Raw genomic sequence first — 26,717 nt, forward strand, 5'->3', positions numbered from 1 at the left:
GGATAATGGATTCTTTAAACTATCTATCCACTTGGCGACAGCGCACATTCAAACTGATTTGTTATATCTTTGATAGAGACTTGGAAGCAAGATTTCACACACACACATTTGATCACTTGACAAAAATTATTGGAGTTTAGATGAAATGTGTTACCACGCATATCATACTCACCTGATCCTCTACCCTCAGACTTTCATTTGTTATGATGTCTTCAGAATTTCATTTGTAGTGTAGCATTTAATTAGATGGGGCTGTAAATCAGCACCTTGTTCAGCTTTTCACTGATAAAGCTAGATTCTTTTATGAATGAGGATTTGCAAAGCTCAATAAAATTGAATACTTCATTTTGTTCAATAACAAAAAGTTATTCAAAAAAACTGGGTACATACTATTGACTAATCATTGTTCTTTATATAAATGAAGGACCTTTGAAGAACATTAAAAAAAAAAAAATGTGTCATCACTTTTCAGACAGCACAGTACTGTATTTACATTTCTTTGCATTTTTTTTTATATCCATACAAGTTTATGTATATAGAAATATAGATGTATTTTCATTGCTTGGATCGATGGTACTGATCCAAACATTTCAAAGTTATTTACACTGCCACCTATGCTGTGATTCATTTGGTACATAGAATGTTCTTGGTTAATATGGTGAGACTTGCTTAACACAACCATTCCTGTACAGGTGACAGGTGATCTTCAGAAACCTGTGTTTGCTTATGTTCTAAAAAATGCTAATTAGCTCCAAATGTGTTGACTGTAAGAAGTTTAACTGCATGTTTGTGATTTTCATGAATTATTTATGTATATGAAATTTATTTAATATTACATTATTAGTCTAAAGGGGCAATTTGCCCAGAAGGACTATTAATACCGTTTTGGCATTTTGATTTGGTTCACTATAAATGTCCGTTCACTTTTCAAATTGTTGCCACTAAATATTATAGCCCTTTATTAGATTTAAAGAAATTAAATAATGAAGAATCTGCATAAATGTATGTAATAGTAAAATTACAATTTTTGGAAAGCATTGAATGTAAGAACATTGAGATGTAGATGCGTAGATTGCAAAAATACTTGATGCTTAGAACGTCCATCCATTTTTGAAGAAGAAACCATTGAGACAGATTAAATTCCATATTTATTTAAATTCTCATCTGTAGCCACAGTTCACTTGGCACTGCATTTGTGCCTATTTCCAGAATATTTTTGATACTATGGTAATGGAAGCGAACATAGATAATAGCAGAAGCGTCTTAACAGGATGAAAGCATAAGCGAGAAGAGAGAGTGTGTCTTTGTAGTAATGCAGAAGAAGATAGGAGGGAGTCAAACAGTTTCAGTTTTAAGTTTTGTTTTACAATTTGGTGATTGGTCAAGAGGCATCTGCATTAAGCATTATATAAAATTGCATAATTAATTTGAATCACGCAGTTTAAACTTGTAGTGCTATTTTTAAGATAGAGATATGAAGTCCCCAAATTAAATGAAAAATAAAAGAGGTTATACTCAATTAAAGTTTGCTTCTGTATTTTCTATCTTATCCGTATGTATGTGTTCTCGCATTGTGATAAAGTAACGGTACTTAGAGCCATCAAATTTTGAATAACATACATTTCCACCCGAATATGGGCATCTGGAAGCCCTAATTTGGTATTTGTTTTATTACCTATTTCATATTTTGTAAAACTTTAACGAATTTTTTAATAACTCGACGATTTCAAAACGACCAAAAGTAGTATTTTGCTAGAATTTTAAATCAAAAAGGTTTATTGATTTAATTGTTAATGTGCAAGACTAGTGCCCTTTGTCTTTCGGTCCTTCAGTCTTGCATTCTTTTGTTCACCTGTGTTTCACTAATAATGAAACAGGCTCTGTTATATGTCATTGGTTCTGTAATTTAAATTAACTGAAAAGTTCATAGTGAACTTTTAACTATCTAGCATCCTTCTTAAATCTTATTTTGTCGATTTTAATTTATTTGTTAAATTCTACAGCATGTCTGTACATCCCTTGTATCATATTTTGTAATAGAGCTGCACCATGCTTTTTCTGAAAGTTATAATACATTAAGATTAAATGAAGAATGTCAAATATTGTTACATTACTATTACACATTTGTTAAGTGTAAGACTTCATTTCATGTTCTCATTATGCTAAGAAAGGAACTGTTACCTTAATATTCCAGTCTGAGAAAAAATTTGTTTAAAATCTTCAGTTAGCTAGCTCTAAACTAAAGAGTGAAGACACTATACTAGATTATAGCTGAATCTTTCTTTATGACATGTTTTTGATTTATCATGTTTGCCTAAATATAAGAACTGTCTCATATCAGATGACCTTACACTGCTGAAGATTTTTCATGAAGAAAATGGATTTTCCTATAATTGGGTCTCTCATAAATCAGCTTGAGGTCCCTACAATTGGGTCTCATGTATCATGTAGCCTGCAAGCTACATAACTGATTAAAATACTAATCAGGTAAAAGCTGCATTTTTGTTTAATTTTAACTGATAGAATAATATGATTTTAATGTTATGCTACTCATGTAAAATGGATGTGGTTTTGTCAGGAAGATATTGTCTTATATTTGGGCTAGTTCAGCAGTGAATGTACTCCTGCAAAACTAATTTATGAAATATAATATTAATAATGAATTGCATTTAAAAATTTAGTGCAAAATATCTGTAGTATAATTTATCTTCAGTCAATAACTGAATTATGTTTTTATATTGTTTGGATATTTGTTCAGCGATTATAATTTGAAATATAATATGCTTCTGTTCCAGCTCCTTCAAGGGATTCTGATCATCCCAGGCCTTGGGAAGAAGATGATTTTGATAGAAAATCCAGCTTCAGATCATCTACTGGAAGATTAGTTGGCACCCTTCCAAATTACAATGGTAATGTATTTAATTATAGTTATTAAATCCAGTACTAATATCAAGTAATGGAATAAAGCATCAATTATACTCAAAGACTTAGTAACCCTTGTAAAGCTGTTCAACTATTTAATGTACGATACTCCACTGAAGTTAGAAGCTAATTTTGGACTTCAATTCTGCTGTTGTGTGCTGTAACTTAATGGTGTGTTTGATTTACGTAAGAAATTTTCAGGGATTAGCGACACTTTTTGGCACTAGAGGTGCTGTATGTCACAAATCTCCACTTTTTTGTATATATCAGTTTTCAGGTATTGTCCTCAAATGTTATCATCGTGCATTATTTTTAAGGAAATAATATGGTAAATATAAAAAATATATGGCAACACAAATAATGAATGTTGCTACTAAATGTTATCTGTATGTATTATTTTTAAAGAAATAATTTAGGGAATATAAAATGATGTCTGGCAGAAGAAATGAAAGCAATGTGCCACCAAATGTTATTGCCATATATTATTTTTGCCATTTATGGGTTACGGACATAAAATTTGACAGTAAAGGATGGCTTTCTGATTTGTTACACATGAAAACTAGTGCCAGATCTTGATCAACCCCCCAAAAACAATATTACGAGTTAGAAAAGGAGTTAAGGTGTAAAATGAGAGGGTTATACAATTCTAATCATGAAAATACTGCTTATTCAAGATATTTTGGGAAACTTTTGAAATTTCAGAACCAAATCTGTAATGCTCGGTGGGTTAAAGGAATAACATAGCGAATATAAAAAAACTATGTGACAGCAATTAACACTGTATTGGAAATTCCAAGGATATGTGAAATGTTTTTAACTTTCAAGTGCCAATTTACCGCCATTTTCTGAAGTATAAGATATTTAATTTTTCTTTTAAATTTAATCTGCTTGTTATTGATTAACAAACTAAGCAATTTAAAAGCAATAAATGCACTTCATCTCTTATACTAATTAACAAATATATTGGAGTTGCCACAATTAAAAGCTGGAACTGTGAGATTATACTAACTGGATTTATTAAAAGCATTATATGTAATATATATATATTCATTTTTATTGTAAATATTTTAAGCCTGGCCACGCATGTATCTAGTTATTTGAAAAGTGAAACAGATGACAAAAGTGAGGTTTTGCAACTAAAAATTTTTTGATTTTCCTGTTGAATTTTATGTGGCAAAAATGCAGAGACAATGTTGTTTAACAGTAACGTTTAAAAAAAAAAAAAAAAAAAAAAAAAAAAAAGGAAAGGCTATATCAGCAAGAGCTAGTCTAGAAACAGATAGGTTCTTTGCAAGTTCAACGAGAGCATAAAAAACCTAAACAAACTGTCACACAGAATGTTAATATCTAAATCTTTTCAGCTTTTCTTTCATTTTGTATTTCCAGTTAAATTTTTTATTCCAGTCGGCGTAAGTAATACCTATCATCCAGGGCTTTTGATATGAACTTAGAGCTTTGACATACCAGTATTTTTTAAGCATATGAGTTGTAATAGAAAGTTTATTTTCATTTCCTACCTTCGGCAAATTTCTTGCTCATCTGTAGCAGTATTTGATGCAACTTGTGTGCTGAATTTAAAACTTATAAAATCTTGCATCAGAAATTTTATTTTGTTGTTTTAAAAGTATTCACTGCTTGAAATATTCATCCAGTGAAAGTATGCATCCTTGATTTTCTTAAGGTTTTTCGAATAATGTATTTTTCATTGATTCTTGTTTGTATACATAAAGGAATTACACAAGAAAAGCGATTACCTCTGTATTGATGAGGAAAATGGTAAACAAGTATATTACCCAACCAAATGTTGGACAACTAGGGCAGTCTTTTCTGTTCAAAAACTAAATTTGGATCCCAGTCCAATAATGTACAGGTTAAATCAAAAAGCTTTGTTACAAATGATTATAGCAAACAATTTTATTGACACATATTTACCTTTCAATGTATCAGGTGTACAAATGGTGCATAAAACTATGAAGAAGCTAGAAGCAGTAGAGTTTTATATGATATACAAACGAATTTATAAAATTCTTGTTAATTTATAGCATTGGTAACAACATTCTGTTTAAAGTGATCTCAGTAATTATTTTCATAGTTAAGAATTAAAAAGCAAAATCTTTTGATAACTGAAGGATAAAATTAAAGTCTTTAAGTGTTTTAAACATTGCAATTTGTTGTTTTAGCATTAATCCAACTCTAAATTCAGAAGCTTAGAAAGTCTTCATATTTCAGTCTCTTCACTACTAGATTAGCTTCAGCTACTAGTACATTTTTAACTACCTTTTTCTATATTTACAGTTGTCTCTTCTCTTCGATATGTGCCAAAACCAGGATATGGCTTAGCATCAAGATCGCCTGGTCCATTAGCTGGTAGAGACAGTGGTTTGGGATATGTTGTATGTTATTCTTTCTTCTTTCTTTCTTACTGTAATATGTAGTTATTAATACACTATGCAACATTGAAAATGCAACACCAAGAAGGAGTGGCCCAAAAATTGTACAAATTTTAAGGTAGACGCACATCAGCGAGTTATGTGAATGATGTAAATTGAGCAGCTCTATAGTGCACATTGAAGAAGATATAGTGGAAGGAACCTACGGAATGTCCAACTTTCATGCCGTTTTTTCTGCTAGGGAAATCATCATAGAAAATTTTTTCTTGTTTCAAAAAGCAGAGAATGCCAGGCTGTCGTCAACGGAGGCAGTTCCAGCAACAGATGATTTTACGACGGGAAGGATGATCAGACTGAGAAGGCCAGGTTGGTCCGTACAGCAAATCTAATTTAATACACACCTGGACGCATCCACGGTGCACTGGCTGTAACTATGATAGTTAGAACAAGGAAATGTGGCAAGCTTGATTGGTGCTGGTGCAGCCAGAGTGGTGTCAGCATGCGTGGATCGATGCATCTACCTACAAGTGGTGGCACAGACACAAGCAACTTCTACCTCCATTCTGCAGCATGACCCTGAATGTTCCCATATCAACCACAACCATTTGCCATCGATTGGTGGCTAGTGGCCTGCATTCATGCCATCCATTAAAACTGCCATTGACTCCACATCATAGATGGTAACATCTGCAATGGTGCCAGGCTCGAGTGATGTGGATGACAAAATGGCATAGGGTCGTGTTCTCATATAAGTCAAGCTTCTGTTTCTCCAATGAGCAATGATAGTCATCACATAGGAATGCCACATTAATGTGGAGACAGGTCCAATATGGCAGCAATTGTGGAACGGCCCACTGTGCGACAACTTGGCATCACAGTTTGGGATGCGATTGCCTACAATTCCAGGACACCTCGAGTTTGTATTCAGGGCACTATGACGTCCCAAAGATTACATACATGATGTTCTACGTGCACTTCTCTGTCTTCAGGGAGTTCCCAATGTCCTTTATCAGCAGGATAACACCCGATCACACACTGCTCACATCAGCCAATGTGTTATGCAAGGTGAACAGTTGCTTCCCTGTCTATTGTTCTTTCCTAATCTCTCACCAGAACTCATTTGGGATGTGATTGGATGCCATTTGCAGATCCTGCCATTGTTGCTTTCAGAAGGTGAACCGTGGCAAATGGTTGACAGGGAATTCACAGCCATTCCTCAGGACACCATCTGTAGTCTTAATTAACTTTGTACCTAGATGTGCTGCTGCATGAATCACCGTCCAAGGTGGCCCTACAACCGTCTGAGCTGATGATGTTCTGACTCTGTATTATGCATATAATTTTGAAATGAAGATCACTTATTGTTCATTGTTGTCTCTGTCTGTTTGCCAAGTTTCATCACTGCATTTTCAGTGTCGGGTAGTGTATATGACACAGTAGCATGTATTTTATTAAATTATTTTGTGCCTCTGTAATTTAAATTAAAAAATTGTTTTGTATTTAAACATTATTAAACATAGCTTATTATAGTTTGTGCTTTTTTTTTCTGTTAGAGTGACTTGGCATTTGGTAGGTTAGAAAAGACACAAAGTTCTGAATTTAGTAGTGGTAAATCAGATAGTAAGTAGATTCAGTGCTCTTTTTCCTTATTAAAATTACATATACAGTGTTCTTGAAACTTAAATATATTGGATATTAAAATATATGCATTTTCATTACCTATGAATGAAACGAAGTATGTATGACATTACTACAGTTAAGTCTTTAATCCGGACTCGTTGGGACTTTGGCGATTCCGGATTATCGGTTTTTCCGGATTATAGATCATCAGTTTAAATCTGGTAAGATGGCATGCAGAAGTTATAAAATTAATAATATGAAACTGTAATTTATGAAATAAAGAGCAATTATGATCTAAGGGGTATCAAAATTTACAAAAAAAAAAAGCTTAATATTTATTTGTTTACTTTATTAAACATTTCTTTTAACGCGCGCATGCATAAAGCATACATTGGGCATAGTCGAAATTAGAAAATTGCAACCAGAAAACTATTTAATGTGTATTCATGATATTTATAATGACGAGGAATTTGATTTAGATTATATCAGAGTACATCGAGATGAAATACTACATTTAGTAAGGAATTATAAGCCGAATAAAATAAAAACAACTGCCCTGAAGATAAGGATAGTGCTGACAGATCAACTTCCAGTTCATTGCGCCCCCCCCCCCCGCAGAGCAGCGTGAAATTGATAAACATATTTCAGAATGATTAGAGAATTAAAAGGTATGCCTTTATCCATTTTTTGCAACAATTTCACTTTTTGTTTGATGGACATCAAAACATGCTTTCGCTTTGTAGATCCTTTGGTAGCTCCAGAATCGGAAATTCTTTTTGACATAATCGAAAGTTCAAGCTTACTTTTATAAAATTGCTGTAACGGTCTGCAAAAAATAATAAGCCGGATCCAATTAGAAGATTAAGGAACAACACAGTTTGCAACATTAACTGAAATAGATAATTGGATAATTTTAGCATAGCTTGTACTGTCCGTTATACATTAAACGCGCATGCGTAAACGTATTATGTGCATGCGTAAAGGTATTATGCACATGCGTTAATGCATTGTGCATTGACGCATGCGCAGAAAGTTTGTAGCTTTGAGGTCCAGTTTATAGATCATTCCCGATTATGGACGTCCGGATTAAAGACTTTTGACTGTATAAGAAAAAAAATTTCTCCATCAGTGTCATGAATTTATTTGTTAAATCTGTTAACTAACCATGGAAGTTCAAGAGCCCGAAAATCGAACAAACTGTTGCTTTCAGAAACTGTAAATGTTGTTTTATTGGATATTCTTATTCAGAATAAATTTGTATTAACTGAATTTGAGCAAAAGTCAAGCAACCACCTGATTAAATTCTTTGTTTAGATTTCTCCCATTCCACCCTTTGTAAGGATTTCATTTTACACCTTTAAAAAAGTACTCTATTTTTTATTTAGCAGTTTTAAGAAAAATTTAATTATGAGAAAATCAACAAAACATGAAAATTTCTCTACTGAAAATTGAATGAAATGTTCAGCACTTAAGTCGTATAAAGGTGAAATGCAAAATGCAACATTTAAATGCATTTACTCTTCCTCGTATATTTAAAACCTACTGTGAAGTTTTTTGCTCCTTTTTCATTTTTCTTATTGCCATGTTTTTTTAGATTTCTTTTTAGTTAAGTATAGCACAAGGTGAGCATGCGTAAAAAAGAAAGCTTAATCATTAAAGCTTGCACATGGGCAAGCTTTTGTAGATGTTTTATAATTAGCATAACTAAAGTCATTAGCATGATATACTGTGAATAATGGGTAAATTAATGTAAATTAGAAGTGTTTTTAAATAGGGTAGTTGTTTTGAGATAAATAATGCTTTCCAGTGTTAGGGGAAATATCAAAAGTTGGAATTATATTCAAGCCAAATTCTCAGTGATATTTCTCTGAGGTTAAAATCTGTTTTTTTAATGTAATATGATTAGTATACATGCATTATTTTGTAAAATATCAAAAGAAGTAAATATGAAATTATAATCACATATTAAGGAACCTACAAATAAAAAAAGGTCATTAAATAATTGATTAACATTTACTTTATATTATATTTACTTGCAAGTTTATTTATGAAAGTTAAAATTATCAACTGGTTGAACGAAGAATAGTTTTTATTACTTCATGGCAAAAAAGGCATTCATTGGTTGGTGCCTTTCATTCAATTTAATAATTGTGTTAAAGTTTTCGCTACACATCCATTGTAACTGTTTTGCTATATTGCTTATACAGCAGATTTAAAGCGTGACCAGAATGTGCTTTATTGTCAGCTCTCATAAAATTTTCACAGAACATACGCAGCATAAGGATGTGTATGAAAATGTATATATTTGCTTATATATATACATTTTCATAGGCATCACACTTAAATGTATATATTTTCTTTTAAAATAAGAATTATTTTTGCAGCTTTTATAATATATAAAATATAAATGCTGTACTGTGAGAGAACTGTTAAAAGCAAATAACAGAATACATACTAGTTTGAGGGGAATGCATCTTGCACATGCATAATTATTGAATGAAATATTTATTATTATAAAATATGAAGCATATAGGAATTTGTTGTAATCAAAATATGTTTACTGAATATAAGGGCCTTTTAATGGAAGTGTTCAATCTACAAGAAACTTGAAATATGCCCAATTACATTTTAAGCTGTACGACCATCTACCCTGTCTTGTCACATTATTGAATCATGGATCTATGAATAAGCTTTTTAAATAATAAGAATTTGTTTAATCATTTTTCCTAATCAGTGGTGAGCTGTTTAACAAAGGGCTTGCACTATCTTATAAAAGCAATATATTAAATTCTAATATTTTTTTATCACTTTTTAAAAAATAGGGTGCTTTCTGGTTATCTGTATCTCCCTCTAAAATGTCACCAATTCATTGTAAACTAACCAGTTAATACTCAAAATGCAGCAGCTATTTTCAAAATGGCAGTACACTAAGAATTCCTGAAAAGAGCGATGACTCAATAAATTTAAAAAGCAAGAAACATCCATAATGAAATACTTAACATTTTTGAGAAATCCTTATGTAATTTTTTTGTGGTGTGCTGTTTTCTCCATGTATGTAGTGATCTGTGTTTGGTCTAAAAAAAGAGAAAATTGCACAGATTTAATAAATCAAAATATATACATAGTGTTAGAATGACAATAATCTTACTCATGAACAGAATGTGTATGCAAACTAATAAAAACAGAAGAGAAGAGTTTTTTTTTTTTTTTTACAGTTTTGCATAGTCTAGATACTTTGCACACATGCGCTATAGGGAGAAAACAAGATATGATGTCAGTATCAATGTGGGGAGAAAACTAAAACCTCACATGATCTCATCTTCCTGGAAACAATTGCATTAAAAATTTGTAAAAGAAAAAAAAAATTAGTATTGCACAAACTGTTTTGGGAAGTGAACGTGACATCCCGAATGAGTTTGGTAATTTGCTTTCGCAGGAGCACTTTTTTCTGAAGACTGTTTCATCTAGTAAACAAGCTGATTGTTGTGATGAGGCTTTGTCAGCATCAGATAAAAATATGAGGTAAAGATACATTGTCTGGGACCAACTAAGCAGGTTTTATCGTATCAATAGACTCAGTGATATTATGTCCCTTTTTAGAGATGGTAAAAATTTTATTACAATGTTGAAGCACTTTGTAAGGAACACTGTAGGGTGTATGGAAAGAGGGTTTTACTGCATCTACACATAGAAAAACATGAGAACATTCGTCTTTGCGGACTCTTTTTTATATATATATATAGAGAGAGAGAGAGATTTGTTGTAGCATTCGAACAAAAGTGCTCTGTATGGCCATTTACAGTGGAACTCCTTTTCCCTCCTGGAAGTATAAAGAATTGTCCTGGATGATGTAAAGTTTAAACGTATACAATTTCAGCTGGAGACGAATTAAGTACTAAAAGCACTTCAAAGTCTTAAAAGACTGAGGGTAATGTAATAGTCCACTGTACGAGCCATTATGGACTGTTTAAGTGTCCTATGCCATCTTTCAGTGATCCCTTTGGCTTGTGGGTGGTATGCAGTGAGATGAGAAAGGCAAATACCAAAGTTTTAGCTAGCTTCCAAAAGAGCTCACTTTGAAATTGACTACCACAATGAGTGGTGATCTGGGCAGGTACACCGAATCTGGAGATCCAGCCTACATAAAGAGCAGTGACAATACTCTCTGCTCGTTAATCTTTCTCACTGGATAAGCTTCAGGGCAACGATTATACTTGTCAATGCTTGTTAGACAGAAAGCCATTCCTTGAGATGAAGGAAGAGATCCAGTCAAATCTGTATTGATATGTGAAAAATGTTTCATCTAGAACTACAAGTATAAAAGTAGTTAAAGGAGAGTGTATATGACAAGACACTTTAGCCTTTTGACACTGTATGCAAGTTTAGCAAAGTTCTTGATATCCTTTTTCATTCCAGACCAGACAAATCACTCACTGATCAACTTCAGCATTGTTTTAGGTCCATGATGAGAAAGGTTATGCAGAGCTGAAAAGACAAGTTTTCTGTGACTGTCTGGAACAAAAGGATGGATTTTACCATTTGAAATGTTACGATATAGTTCCATGAAAGTCTCGGGCATTTTTAACTCCTTTAGTCGTAGTGCTGAATTTTCTTTGTCTAAAAAGGAGTGTTATTCTGTTACATTTGTACATAGTCATACATCGAAATTAGATTAATAGCCATTTTTTATGCAAGATAGAGCACCAGCTGATCCATTTTCTGTACCACTCACATGTTGAATGTCAGTAGTTAACTGACCTATGAAATTTAAATTAATTTGTTGAGGGCAGAGCTTGTCATACTTTTGGGAAACTGCTTTTGTAAGTGGCTTGTGATCTGTAAACATTGTGAAGTTTGTATCTTCAAGCATGTACCTGAATATTTATTATCGGCAAATATCGCCAAAAAGCTTTCCATTTTGTGTACGATATTTCTGTTTAGTATCACTCAATTTTCTCAAAACGAATCCAAGTAGCTTCCATGTTTTTACATTAAGTTGCTCAGTGCAAGCACCTATGGCTTTTCTGAGGTGTCATACATTAGGATAATTTTCTTTTTTGGCTCTGAATGAAATAAATTTGTAGCTTGTGTCAAAAGCTGTTTCAGTGTCTATTGACCAATCTAAGGGCGTTTTGTCATTTTTCTTTCAGCTTCTCAATGTATCATTTAAGCTAAGTTGAACTTCAGCAGCATGATTTAAAAATCTGTAGAAATTAAGAATTCCCCGAAAAAAGGTTTAAGTTCATTAACAGTTTTTGGTTTGGGAAAAATCTTGTATTACTTTTAATTTTTTGTGATAAAGGAACGATTCCATTTTTGTTTATAATATGAGCTAAAAATTTTACACGTTCTGAAGCAAATGTGCTTTTAGGAAGGTTGACATTCAAATTATGATTTTTTTTTAATCTCTTAAAATGTTCTTTGATCTGAAGGATATGTTCATCAAAAAGAAACAATTAAAAATATCATTCAAATATATATGAATTATAAATTTAAATCTAACAAAATTTGATCTAATAACCTTTTCATAGTTTGTGCAGCATTACGTAAACCAAATATCATGTAGTTAAATAATCTAAAAGGTGTAACTATTGCCGTTTTGGATGTGTCCTGTTTACTCATTGGCATCTGGTGATATACTTTACTTGAGATCTAATGTCAAAGAACAGTTTTATAGTTTAAACTGGATGTAAAATCAAGTACACTGGTGTGCAAAAATTAAGGATGAGACGGTTTTTTCAATATAACTTTGTACAAAAGCTTTCCTAATCAACACCTTTAATGCCGTAAGATCCCCAATACGTAAGGACATGAGTAATGTAAGCAACACTTACTAAAAGAAAAATTAGAGGGATAAAAAGAAGCCTTATTGAAAAAGTAGCATGGAGCGCAATGCTACTGAAGGTCGAAACATCCCTGTGATGGGTGTCCAGCAAGAAACATCCGGTCTTTAATAGGGGATATGATCTCCCCTGACTGCGAGGCAGGTTTCACAGCGTCTGCCCATGCTGAGAATGAAGGTGTCAATGAGTTGTTGAGGCATTTCTGCCCATTCGTCTTGCAGCGCCAATCGAAGCTCCGGAATCGTTACTGGTGGTAAGGTATGAGCTGCCAAGCGTCTGCCTAGAAAATCCCATACATGCTCGATGGGATTGAGATACGGAGATCGTGCCGGCCAATCCATACGTTCAATATCCTCACTCTCTAAGAGCTGTTCGGCAGCTACTGTGCGATGACATGGGGCATTGTCGTCCATGAAAAGGAACTGCGGACCCATAGCGCCTCTAAAAAGACAGACATATGGAAGAAGAATCTCGTTACAATAACGGTCCCGTTGACTGAACCTGCGTCGAAGATGTGAAGGTCTGTACGACTACCAAGCATGATGCCTCCCCAAACGAGAACGCGGCCACCTCCATACCTGTCCCTTTCAATGATGTTCGAGGGATGATTGCGGCTTCCCTGCTCTCTCCAGATGAGTATGCGATGAGAATCGCTACTCAGAATGAATCTGCTCTCATCTGTAAAGAGTACTCGTCCCCACTCATTGTCTCTCCAATTCCGGTGTTCCCGGCACCACAGAGAACGCCTTCTTCTATGGGCAGGCGTTAGAGGTACACACCGTACAGGGCGTCGTGCGAACAGACCACCAAGGTGCAGTCTTCTGGCCACGGTAAAACGCGATATCGGTCGTCCAGTCACCTGTGTCGTGTGTCTAGCGATTTCTCCCGCTGTCTGCCGCCTGTTTCTTCTGGCCTGTAAGGCAATATACCGGTCATCTGCGGGTGTGGTTCCTCGTGGAAGACCACTACTAAACCCCCGGATAGGTGTTCCTGTAATTTGAAATTGTCTCCAAAGTCATGAAACGATGCTGTGAGCAATTCCGAACTCTGAAGCCACACTTGTCACACTGCGGCCTTCTTCCAACTTCCCAATGATTCGACCTCGGGTAAAAGCATCCAGATGTCGTCTAACAGATTGATTATTCGCCATTTCTCGCTGAGGCAGCAACTCGGTGTGATTTTAACTGCTATACGGCGTGCAATCTCTTTGCCAGAAATACTGATCTTACACCGACAACGTGCTTTATACTACTCAGACACTCCCCCATTATGTCTACCTGCATATCTGCTACTATACATCACCTTACTTAATCTCCTGATTGGTCTTTCTGTCCGCTCTGCCTCTTCATTCAGCTGATATGCAAATTTTTCCACTTCGTCCTTAATTTTTGCACACCAGTGTAGATGCCTATCTGGTAATTATTTGGAATAGTGACAGAATTTAATTTACTGTAGTCCCCAGAAGGTTGCCAAGACCCATTCATTTTTTTTTTAACCATGTGCAGATGATTACTCAAGCAGCTTTTTGGTGGACTACAAATGCCTTTTTATAGTAAATAAATGAATTCTTTGGCAGGAGCCAGTTTGTCAGGCTGTATGCATCTAGCTTTACCCCTCTACGGGAGAAACTATAGTTTTGATTATGTGTGTAATAACCATAAGTATTCTTATCCAGAGGAAGTTTTAAAACATCTTCAAGGAGAGGATCATATTTTTAAAGTAAATCATTAAATACATGTAATGGTTATAAAACTGTAATTTTGTGCACAATATCATGGGATATTTTGCCATCTGATACTACGTTAATAATGCTGTCAGTTAATTTTTTGACTTTCAAATTTACAACAATGATGTAAATACTTAAAAATTCTGTACCAAAATTGGTCTCGAGACATTAGCAATAGTAAAAGTCTATCGAAAAGTTTGACAGAGACCTACAGTGGATGGACAAAAATATGAAAACACCTTGTGAAATGCATGTTTGAAAAGAAAGATTGATTTTAATGAAATATGTAGGTGGCGCTGGCGTTTTTGACTACTGACGCCACCTATACAACTTCGTAAATGTGCTAAACAGTTCGGTTGTTGTCGGAGTACTGTTATGTGAGGTTGTCATTGCATTATGTCAGAGTTAACAGACTTCGAACGTGGGCAAATTGTTGGAGCATGTATGGTAGGTGCTTCCGTAAACAAGGTAGCCGAGGTGTTTAGTGTTTCAAGAGGTACTGTATCGAAGATTTATTCCGCATATTTGAAAAGCGGAAAAACATAATCTGCTAAATCACAGCGCGGACGAAAGTGTGTCCTGAGTGATCGTGACAGACGATCATTAAGGGCAATTGTGACGAAAAATAAGAAGACCACAGCTGCAAAAGTTACTGCTGAAATGAATGTTATGTTACCGAACCCTGTGAGTACCAAAACAATTAGAAGGGAGCTTCATAAACAGGGAATTTCTGGCCGTGCTGCAATTGAGAAGCCACTCATCAGTGATGCTAATGCCCGTAACAGGAAAAGGTGGTGTTTAAGTCATAAAGCCTGGACTATAGAGCAGTGGAAGCGAGTAATATGGTCTGACGAGTGTTCTTTCACATTGTTTCCCACTTCTGGCCGAGTTTACGTTTGGAGAACGCCATCTCAAGCCTATAATACAGACTGCTTGTTGCCAAAAGTGAAACATGGCGGGGGTTCTGTTATGGTTTGGGCAGCCATATCGTGGTTCTCTGCTAGCCCCATGATAACTGTGTCAGGGCACATGACTGCCAAGACTTGGTGAACCAAGTGAACATTTTGGCCCATCAAGTTCATCCCATGGTACAAACTTTGTTCCTTGATGGTGATGGTATCTTCCAAGACGACAAAGCCCCTGTTCACACAGCTCACATTGTCCAGGACTGGTTTTCTGAGCACGAGGATGAGTTGTCCCATCTCCCCTGGCCACCACAGTCACCAGACCTGAATATTATCGAACCTTTGCGGTCTACATTGGAACAGAAAATGCGTTCTCGTTATCCACCGCCAACATCGTTATCTGAACTTGCCACCGTTTTGCAGGAAGAATGGTATAATATTCCCTTGGCAGACATACAGGAATTGTATTTATCCATTCCGAGAAGACTGTAAGCTGTTTTGGATGCCAACGGGTTTCCTACACCATATTAAGCAAAGAAACATGTTTTTTTAAAGGTGTTTCCATATTTTTGTCCAACCCCTGTATGTCTAAATTTACTAGATGCTTTCTATAGACAACAGTTTTTGTATCATTTGCTGCAACTAAATTGAGCAAAGGTGGTTTAAAACTGTCTATTAGAGCAGGAGGCAAGATAGACAAATCAGTTCCTTTGTCAACTAAAAAAATGTGTTCTTAAAAGAATGTTTTTCAAAATGTCATTCTTTTAAGAGTATTATGTAAAAGTAAAATGTGTTCTTTTTTATAGAAGGCGGCAGCAATTATTTTGGCCTATGTCATTTGTTGCCACACATGCTTTGGCATTCTAGTTTTCTCGTTTAAAATTGCAAGGGTTGTTACATTTAACAACATCTTCGATGGATGCTTTTTCTTTTTGTTTATTCAAGGTCAAGAATCTAGATCTAGGATTAGAATGGCCATGAGAGTGAGATTGAACATGAGAATACAATGTGAAAAGGTTATTTACTTTTTTATGTAAATCATATATTTGTTTCTGCAAATTATCTAAAGCATCACTTGTATCAGTAGGATTATTAATTTTCAATTTTAAGTTCAATAGCAGAAGAGGTAATATGGCTTGCATCTAGGCAGGAAGGTGTTAAAGTTACAAAGATTTTAATAATTCAGTTCCAACAGGAGGTCCAGCAAATTCCTGCATTTGTTGGAGTAAAACAGATGGGTGTTTGTCACCTAAATCGATATTTCTGAAAATTTTTAAAATTTTTGATCTTTAAAGCCAGGAAAAAATTTCAATTAATCTTTTTTAAGAGTGTCATATGAATCAATAACTGGAGGAGAATCAATTATGCCACTTACCTGACTTAAGATCTCTAATCTTGATGTGGCCCACCATAATATGATATTTTGTTGCATTGGAAGTTATCCCATCTCTGGCTTTCAATTTGTTGAAACCATACTCTCTAATTATCTTTCCAGAATGGTGTCACTTTAACAGAAATTCTCTTGATTTCAGGTGCTTGCACTGAAACAATATTATTGTTGATTATAGACATGTTCAGACTATTAAAATCTCATTCTTCTCACATCTACAGTATAGTCACCAGTTTGGAGGTTTTTAAATGATTGTTAAACACCAATTTGTACAGAATAATTTTTTTTTAATAAATCAAAATATATACATAGCATTATAATGATATTAATTTCGGCGATGAAGAGAATGTATGCACAAACTAGCGAAAATATGAAAACAGAAGGGAAAAGTAATTTTTGACAGCCGTGGCAGAGTTGATGTTCTTAGCAGGCATGTGCTAGAGAGGGAAATCAGAACATGATGTCAGCATCGATGTTCAAGAAAGGTGGCAGGAAAGGTAAAACTCCATAAATCAATATAGTACATTCTCTCATGGATACTCAAATAAAAATCAAAAATAGCAGATGCCAGTAATTTTTCATTAAAAATATTTTTAAATAAAATTTATCTTTAAAAAAAATTATAGAAATAATGTAAAATAATGATTAAATTTAATTGTGTGTTATGTCTGCTATACTGCACTTTACTTTTTTCCTCATTTACATGAATTCTCTTTCGAGTTATCACAGTTGAGATATGATTTTTCAAATTAACTTTTACATAAAATTTAGGGTTAAATTCTGTTAAAGATTACCGTCTGAAGGAGATTGCCATTAAATCTGAAATATGTTTTACAGCCGAAGAAGAACGGTTTGTATCTTCCATCTTTTAATGAAAAACTAAACAGCAGGACTTCAGCAGAACTTCTCAGTGTTAAGTAATTTGATACTCAACAATAAATTTATTAAAAACAGATATTTTCCAACACCTATATAAATTAGGATATCTACAGCATGCTTTAGCAAACTTAAATGAAGCCAGTTCAGATCCTGATTCTCCGAGGAAAAAAAGACTAACATAATCAATGCATGATTATGATATGGCAAAATATGTGTGTTTCTTGGAATAAATAAACAAAAAAATAAATTTTAGACAAATTTAACAAAGGGCTCACACAAGCCCCCTACAACTCACCACTGTTCCTTATTTAAACTGAATATAAGTAATATTGGTCTGCTAATAAATAAAACAGCTGTCTTGAAGCAGTAAAAGATTTTATCCAACTGTAGTATATGTAGCTAATATGCAAATTAAAACATTTGTTTAAGTATGTTACTGATACTTTCAAATATTTCCTTAAATTTAGAGTTTGAACTGTAATATTAACTATTAATGTTAGACATCAAGAAATAAGGAGTCATTTCTATATGAAATATATTTTTAAATCTCTTAGAAAATATAAAAGCAATGCAATGAAAGTAATAATGATAAACATTTTTCTTAAATTGTTAAATAGTATCCCATTGAGGAATACACGTAAATACTCTCATCTGGCATGAGAAGGGCAGTTTATTGACGATTGAAATAAATTTTTATTAGCATGATAGCTGATATCTGTTCCCCAATTTGCTTCTTTGGCGAGAATATAAGAGTCATATTATCAGTATTCAAAATAAAAGTCTTATTTTGCCCTATATCCTGCATTTCACGAGTCTGAATGTGGCTTAAGATATTCATTTGTGGAACTAAAATTTATGGTATAAATTCATTGGTGGGATGTGTTATGGTGTATGAGTTACCTCAGAGTTATTTTCACCATTAAACATAAGAAAATACTTAAGACCATGAGATTTGTAACTGTATATTTTTATACAAAATTTCAGTGAAACAGGCTATAACTTAATGTTCTCCTCACAAAAATGTCTTGATAGATAATAAGTTGTATCTGTTAAAATAATGAATTATTAAAACATATCCACATTTGATGTGTAATGAAAGTTGTTTCAGCTAAAATAGTGTTTGATGTGATTTGTGAGACGCTCAATGCGATCTGTTATCAGATTTAATAAATATTTACAACTCTCATTTCTGATTAGTGAAACATACTTCTATGTGTTCCTTCTTTTATGAGCACTCTATTATGCTGGAGTGCACCATTTGGAAAACATGAATTTATGGGTTTTCAGTACCTGTGGTTGAACTAAATTGTGCAGTAGCATATGATTTATTTAAAAAGAAGGGAAGCCCACTGTTGGGCAAGTGGGTAAAACAGTCACGGTTAGTTTACCATGGTTTGAATGTTGAGGAAAGGGCTGGCAGTATGGGCATTTTTCATGATATTTTAATGTTGAGCATGAATCCAAGCTGATTTCCTTTAGAAAAATAGCCCTTTGTGTCTGGGTGGATAAAACTGCTGAAAACATGTAATTCGGCATAAATTTGTGTCATGAGGAATGAGTTGTTTGCATTGCTGTTTTCATAGTTTTTCCATGAATAGTTCTTTATGAAAATGTCCCTGCTTGGCAAAAACCTTGCAGTATTTGCCATAATTAAAATCACTCAGGCAGCCCATAGAAAGTCCTCCGTGATGGCATTCCTCCATATAAGCTGGTAGCACTCATTTGCTTTGCTATAATCAATTAAACAAACAACGTACTTGCTTGAAAAAAAAAAGTTTTGGGATATTTTTATATTTTATTATTATTATTATTATTATTATTATTATTTTATAATTACTTTAATGTATTCAAAAAAATCTCATTAACAAACTACACCTAGAAAGTGAATTCTGTTTCAGCCAACAGTACCAAATAGTTTGAAATTCTAAGCACTAAAAACTGCTGCTTCCTTATGATGTTTTGACTAAATTTTCAACTGTTTGAAATTTTCTTTTCATAGTTTCAACATTTTCTGAACAAGGTGATAAATCATTTATTGTAAGTATTATTTTTTTTTGCAAATTCCATATTATGTTTTTTAGTAAAGTGGACTGTTTAATCACAACATATGAATAAAAATAACTTTTGTTCAAAGAAATATTTTTGTTTTTATTTAATCCATAGTAAATACAATTTATGTATTAAATGTTTTCTTAATACTGTAAAGTCTCATTAATTTTGTATTTACGTTAATTTGAACGAAATCTAAAATCTGGAAAATCTCAAGATCCAAAAGTTTTGCATTTTTATGCTCATGTCTCTGATTGCTTAAAGCAGGATTGTGGTCCCATTTTTGTTGCTAACCATCAATACAAACGGCTTCCAGTTTAACTAGAATACTGCAAAACCCAAAGAAAAGTAGTGCTAATAATTGATACTTTAAGTCAGTTGTAACCAAAATTTTGAGAATAGTGTTAGCTTTTAAAAAAAAGTATAGTAGGTATATTTTTAACTTAACATTTATGAGGGTGAGAGTACATTTTCCTAGAGCTACTTTGCTTGCTTCGTTCACGTGGAACAGGATCTTATAATGACATTGGCTTCAGCAGTTTCAGTTATTTGGTTACTGCTTGTGATAGGTGTACAATGTCTTTTCATCTCATGAAAGTGCTTTCAACACAGATTATGACTTTAAGCAACAGGTCATTCTTGAGAGAAGAAAATAGCAAGTGCTTGAACAAAGATATTAAGAGAAATATAATTATTTTATAAAGATGAATAGGTATAGCTCTTTTCCTGGGGAACAAGAGTGTACAGTTAGAGGTCATAAGGAGTTTGAAAAGTCATTGAACAGTCATGTACATGAAGGTTATTCAGGAATTTGCAATTGTGTATTTTGCATGTATTTAGAAATTTGTTAAAATTTCAATTAATCATTGTAATACATTCTCTGTTTTTAGAGGTACATCATCTACAATACATAGAGATCTTTATAAACTGATTTATTATTTTTAAAAATGCATCAGGTTTAAATCTTTCCTTACCCTGAAAAAGTGGTATTATTCTTTTCTGTACATGAATTTCATAATAAAAATTGACAAAATAAAAATTGTGGCCACTTCATTTGCTGTGTTGCAGATGATCCAGTGGAAAAAAGTGTGTAGTTCTGGTGCTGTTTTTTGAATAATTTTGCTCTGTATTAAATGAGTACAAAAGTTCCAAATAGCTTTTGCTTAGAATGAAAGGTTTCTTCAGTTTTTAAGGTTTGCTTCTAAGAGCAATTCATTAACAGGAGCTTGCGCATAATTCAAATTTGGTCTCTTAGATGGAATTACCATTGCAGTAGTATGATACCAATAAATGTTTTCAAATTCGTTGAAACGTTTTGGAAATTTGATACTTTTTTTAATGTCTTAATTGTCAAAAAGTAAATAAATAAATAAAAAAGGAAAGACTTTTTCGTTCAGCAGAATCTTTCAGACATTCTTCCTTTCAAAATATATATGAGCATATAACTTGAGTAAAAACTCTCAAGTATTGGAAAATATAAGTTAATTAATGAGCTAAATAAAAATTAATAAAAGATTAAGCACCAGGTATGCAGTTTTTAAGCTTTCCCTTTTACGTAGAGAACAAAATATCTATGCCTAGCAAAAGTAATAAACAAATGTGTGAAAATGATAGTATATATTTCGGTTTTAAACATTTTATGATGCATGCTTAGAGCTTCATTTAATTCATTTGAATGTCATTGTATCTTTCGAGTTTCCATTGTGTTTTAGTGAAGTGTTAATAATAAGTTTAGCTGCAGAAATTACATTTTTATTGCTATTATCTTACTTGCACTACAACAATAGTACATAGTCTGACTAGTGTTTGTATTCAACATTTAAATGTTATGCATGATTAAATTGTTACATTTAGCAATCATTTTAGTCAATTATAGTCTTTATTTGTACAACAAGAAGAATATAAAGAAAACCACATTGTGACTATAATTATATCCTTATGAATAATATTGCAGGCTATTTCAAATATAATTTAAAACTGGATTTTGGAAATCCACAGGTAGCATTAAAAAAAATTTTAAATGACTCAGCACTCTGAAGATAAAATTCAAGCACCACATGCTGGGGCCTGAAGGCAAATGTACTCTTTAGCCTGTTTCTACAATGTCATGTTGAGAAATGGGGGGAGGATATGACGAGTAGAAAGAAAAACTCTCTTTAAAAATGAAAGAAATTTTTTAGAATGAAGATTAAGGCTTTCTTTCACACATTTCTTGATAGAGACATTTAGTCTCCTTTGAAATGATAACAATTAAGGATAGGAAGCATTTTTTTTTTTAGTGAGTGTCTTTAAGTGATTTACATTTTAGTTCAAGAACTAAAAGAGGCTTAAGCAATATGCCATTATACCTATAAAAATAATTTATTTTGTTCTTTCAATAAATAACATCTCCCTCATTTTTTTAATATTGAAACATACATAGAATTAGTCTTAGGGACAGCATTGAAAATACCTTTTGAGAAACTTTGCAGTAATATTTTTCATTTCATGCATAAAAAATAATAATAAATAAATAAAATGAAGAAGTAAAATTTTCAGATTTATTATCAAAACTGTACAGCTAGCCACTTAATCAGAAAATAGAAACATTTGTTTTCAGCGTAATAAAATGAACAAAGTAGTGGTAAAAAATATAAGCAGACATTTTTAATACATCAAAAATAATACTCTGTTTATTATAATTATGATCATGCATTTGATAAAAATCAGACATCCCTTTACTTGTCTGATTATAGCTCTTGTGATAATAGCTCTTGTGTCGTATCTGGTCTTCACCTTCTCCGTCGCCAAGTTGACTCGTTCTCATGCGGAACGGTGCATGACTTCAAACCGGGCCTGGACATCTTGGATGTATTCCTCAGGCAATGAAGGTGCATCTGTAGGGCGACCAGACAGGCGGTCACAAGACAGAAGAAGGTCTCGATCGAAGAGCATCTGGGATGGAGAATAGCTGGTAGTCTTGTGATTCTTTTCGACCCTAGTATGATTTCGGCAGCTTTCTGAGCTGGGTCTTTCAGACAAGGCATCAGCATTTCCAGGTGAGGATCCCTTCTGAGGATGGATAGGAAAAATTGTATTTCCTTAAAAAGTCTAATCCGAGTATGTATGGATCTGTAATATCCGCTACATAAGCCGTGTGATGATAAGCGGACTTCCAAACGTGATGCTCACGTTTAACTTCCCAGCTATGTCGATCTTATCACCAGATGCAGTCTGAAGGGTAACACAGGATGGCGTCCAAATAAGTTTATCTTTAAACTGTTCAACTAAATCTCTCCGAATGATGGTAACATTAGCTCCTGTGTCAACGATCATATTGCAAGGAACTCCATCGATATGCCCATTAATGGACAATCCATTACTGTTGCCACTCACTGTAGAAATCTTGTGCACTTTAAAACAAGGTTTTTCATTGTCTGGCAACCTCCGTTCCTCGATATGGTCATTAATTGATTTCTCGCATCGTTTCTGAGAACTGGTCTCTATTTTCGTGCTCTAAGGCATTCTGCAGTTCTTTTGCACGTGGCCTTCAGCACCGCAGTTCCAGCACTTTAGGGTTGGTTTCTTCTCACCATTATGTCTCAAGGCATTCACTGGTCTTGTCAACTCATCCGTTTTATTATCCATGCCCTGGGGTGTTCTGCAATGCCATCATATGTGCTCTACAGTACCACATTTCCAACACCTTATAGCCATTTTGTTCTCACTCCTACTCCATATCAAAGCATTGACTTGTCTGGATAAATCATCTTAACGAGCCATCAATTCATCCACTGGCTCATTGACTCGCACAGCTCTGACTGAGTAGCGATCTGTACGAGTTGCTTGCTGGGCTGCCTCAAATGTCATTGCGTACAGCAGAGCACTTTTTATGTCCTTCACATTTGCAGAGCTTTCTGTATTTCATGATCCTGGATGCCGTCGATGAAGTATTGCAGGGACTGATTTCCCTTGTTTCTGTCAGGCACTCCGAAAAGGCGAGATGGGACAGCCTTTCTACATCCGTGGCAAGCTCCTGAAGTGTTTCGGTGGGCTTCTATTGACAGGATTTTAATTGAAGCCTGCTGTAGTCTTTCAAACATTTTCCCCCAAAGTGCAGCTGTAATGCGCGGGATAGAGCTTCGAAATCTAGCCTTTGGTTTTCGGGAAGAGTCTGAAGGGTATCCACTGCATCTGCTCTCAAAGGAGCGGTGAGATGACAGGCCTTAGTTTGGGAATCCCATCCATTCGCATCCGCAACTATAGAAAATTGTGTCTTGTATACATGCCAGAAAGTCTTCCTATCATACGTGTATAGCTTCAGTTAGGGACAAGCAGGCATGGATAAAAATTTAAAGCCATGCGAATTGCTCCCTGCCGTCACTACGAATTTCTTTAAATTATCAACTTCTTTGGCAACTTCAGAAACCCTGTCATCAATTTGTTGCTCGATATGTTCTTGGACGACACATACTTTTTCTTCAATTTGTTGTTCAATTCGATGTTGGATGGCCAAAACTCTTTGTTTGATTCGTTGCTCCACAGTAGAAACTCTCTCTTCTGTTTGTCACTTCACAGAAGAAACTCTTTCTTGAATTTCTCCAACTTTATTTTCAACAGAGTCTATTCTGCCTTCTATACAATCAAATTTATTCTATTATGCAGGTAATTTCTCTTTTGATTTCCTCTTGACCTGTTTTAATCTTTCCTTGAACTCACTTCATCTCCTCTTTAACTGATTCTTGACCAGATCTCATCTCCCCTTTCATTTCTTCTTTAGACGAGGCAAAGGCTGATATAAACTGCTTTAATTGTTCTTCCATTGCTCTTGTTATTGGCATTCAAACCCACTTCTGACACCAAAAATTGCTGCGTGCGTATGGGTTCGTTATGAAATGAATGCACAAGTCTGATGGAAAATGAAAAAAAATTTTTATCACAACAAATAAAACAAAAATTCCTAAATTGCCTCAGATATTTGTACAGAATTACAATATCTCACAGTAGTCATCTTTTAACTACACAAATGTTCAATAGAGCTAAATTCAAAACAGCTAGAGAAAGCTAATCCGCAAATTCGCTACAGTCAACAAGAGTAGTTTTCTAAACAAACTCTTAAAACAACAACTAACTAAATAACAATGAATTGAGAGGTTTTCATGCCGCTTATATAAGCTTTTTTATTGCACAAGAATTTTCTGGTGTTTTCTCGAAATCAAAAAGAGATATTTATTAAATGTTAAATGCACATGCTGTTGTATTTTTAATTTTTCTGGCTTAGTTTTCTCGTAATATTCGTCACGCGCTGCACTGCATGGGGAATAAAACAATTTAATTTATAATTCTACTAATATTAACTAATTAAATCCCAAATCCGTAACAATATTATAAATATATAAAAGATTTTTTTAATGGAAGTTTGCTTGATAAAATAATGTGGCTAATTAAATCTAGTTACACACTCTCATAAAGCATGAGAATGTTGACGAAAAGTACCTTTTTTTTTTTTTTTTTTCCCCTGTGAATGTAGATTAAACTGCTTTAGGACTATTTCAGCAAAAAATTAAATCTAAAAAATTCACATTGCTGAAACTTAAGTGAGCTTGAAGTGCTTCAAAAATTAAATCAATAGAGGACTATAGTCTAATAAACGCTTCCCTTACCTCATATCAAGCTTAACCTTAGACTGAAAGTTGTCATGGTAAGAATCATAAATGTTAAGCAAAGCAATAGGCCACCTCAAATGACTGAAATTCATTGACTCTTAAGATGAACACAAAGAACAGCATTAAATTTGAGCCACGCCAGTTTGTTTGAGATGATTTTGGTGAAAATCATCTGGTAGAGAATCTGAAATTAGCTGTAAAAATATCATGAGCAAGTCACAGTAGGTTGGGAAAAGAAAACAAAAGATTCAAAATCTTTCCAGCAGAATTCCTAACATTCTGGAGTTTGACTTTTTTTTTTTTTTTTTTTGCTTTTGTTTGCTATCAAACTGCTCGGGAAAAGGCAGTTATTCCATTCTGCAGTGATCTTTGGCTACAAATTCAGCTTTATTTCATAGAACATTGCAGTGGCTAGAAATTTAATGAAAAGTAATCTTTCAATTAACCCGAAAAAAATTATATGTTTTCATTCAAGGCGAGTTATTGACTGCATGGAAGACCCCAAAAAAAGCATAGAAAATTACTAGACAAAGCTTGGGAATCAGTGGGGGTAGCCTTTTTAAAAGTCATATGAAAATTTAATAGATTTTCTGTAGTAGCTGTAATCAAATGTGCTGCATCAGAATTTGTTGCAGTTCTACAACATAGAACTCTTCAAGGCATTTCTCATTGAAATCTCCAGCTAAACCATCGATGTAGATATAAAACCAGTCCTTTTACTTGGGCAAAAAGTATGGATGCTTTTTATAATTATTAGAACTACTGGAATGGCTTCATTTCCTTCCCTGAAATGCGTATTGGAATGTTATAATACAGAATTTTATTCGGTTGATGACGGGAATGAGTAAGAACCAGTAAGAAGTAGCAGGGAGTGGATTGTGAAACGTCCTGATTTCATCAGTCTTAGAAAATTCTTATGAGTTTATAGCCTTAGGCTCAGGAGATATAATTTTGTCAATATCACTGGTGAAGTCGTTTAGATTTTTCATGGAGTTTAATGAGTTATTTTCTTGTTTTGGTCTTCAAAGACATTAGATCAGTTTGGATTTCGAGTACTAAAGCTGGCTACTCTAGCAGCTTTACTGGTTAATGTAAGGGCTTTATTTTGCAACATATCAGCAGTTGAAGCAGTGGCATTTAATTCATCTGCTTAATCCAAAATAAATCTATAATATTAATGAGTAATGAAGACCTCCAGGTGATACCAGCTATTCTTTTTAAAACCCTCTGTCCTTATCAGCCAACTCACCAGCTTGATATCGGTAGGAGAATTTACTGTGAATGACAACGTCAAGGTGGTGAGAATCCACTTAATAAAATTTTTTTAATTATATTTCTCCCATATTTG

At 33.9% G+C, this 26,717-nt stretch overlaps 1 protein-coding gene across 1 annotated transcript in view; it reads left to right on the forward strand.

Moving 5' to 3' along the window:
• LOC118201670 (actin-binding LIM protein 1-like) overlaps positions 1–26,717 on the forward strand; it is a 142,421-nt gene that overhangs the window by 99,957 nt on the left and 15,747 nt on the right. The window contains exons 15-18 of the mRNA XM_035373809.2: positions 2,796–2,909; positions 5,218–5,315; positions 6,866–6,932; positions 19,675–19,712. Of these exons, the coding sequence (XP_035229700.2) occupies positions 2,796–2,909; positions 5,218–5,315; positions 6,866–6,932; positions 19,675–19,712 (317 nt within the window). The remainder of the gene's footprint in view (positions 1–2,795; positions 2,910–5,217; positions 5,316–6,865; positions 6,933–19,674; positions 19,713–26,717) is intronic.

Source organism: Stegodyphus dumicola, chromosome X2 (assembly GCF_044657685.1).
Source record: "Stegodyphus dumicola isolate Sdum_Otavi_A_Nest chromosome X2, ASM4465768v1".
In the NCBI taxonomy this organism is placed as follows: Eukaryota; Metazoa; Arthropoda; class Arachnida; order Araneae; family Eresidae; genus Stegodyphus; species Stegodyphus dumicola.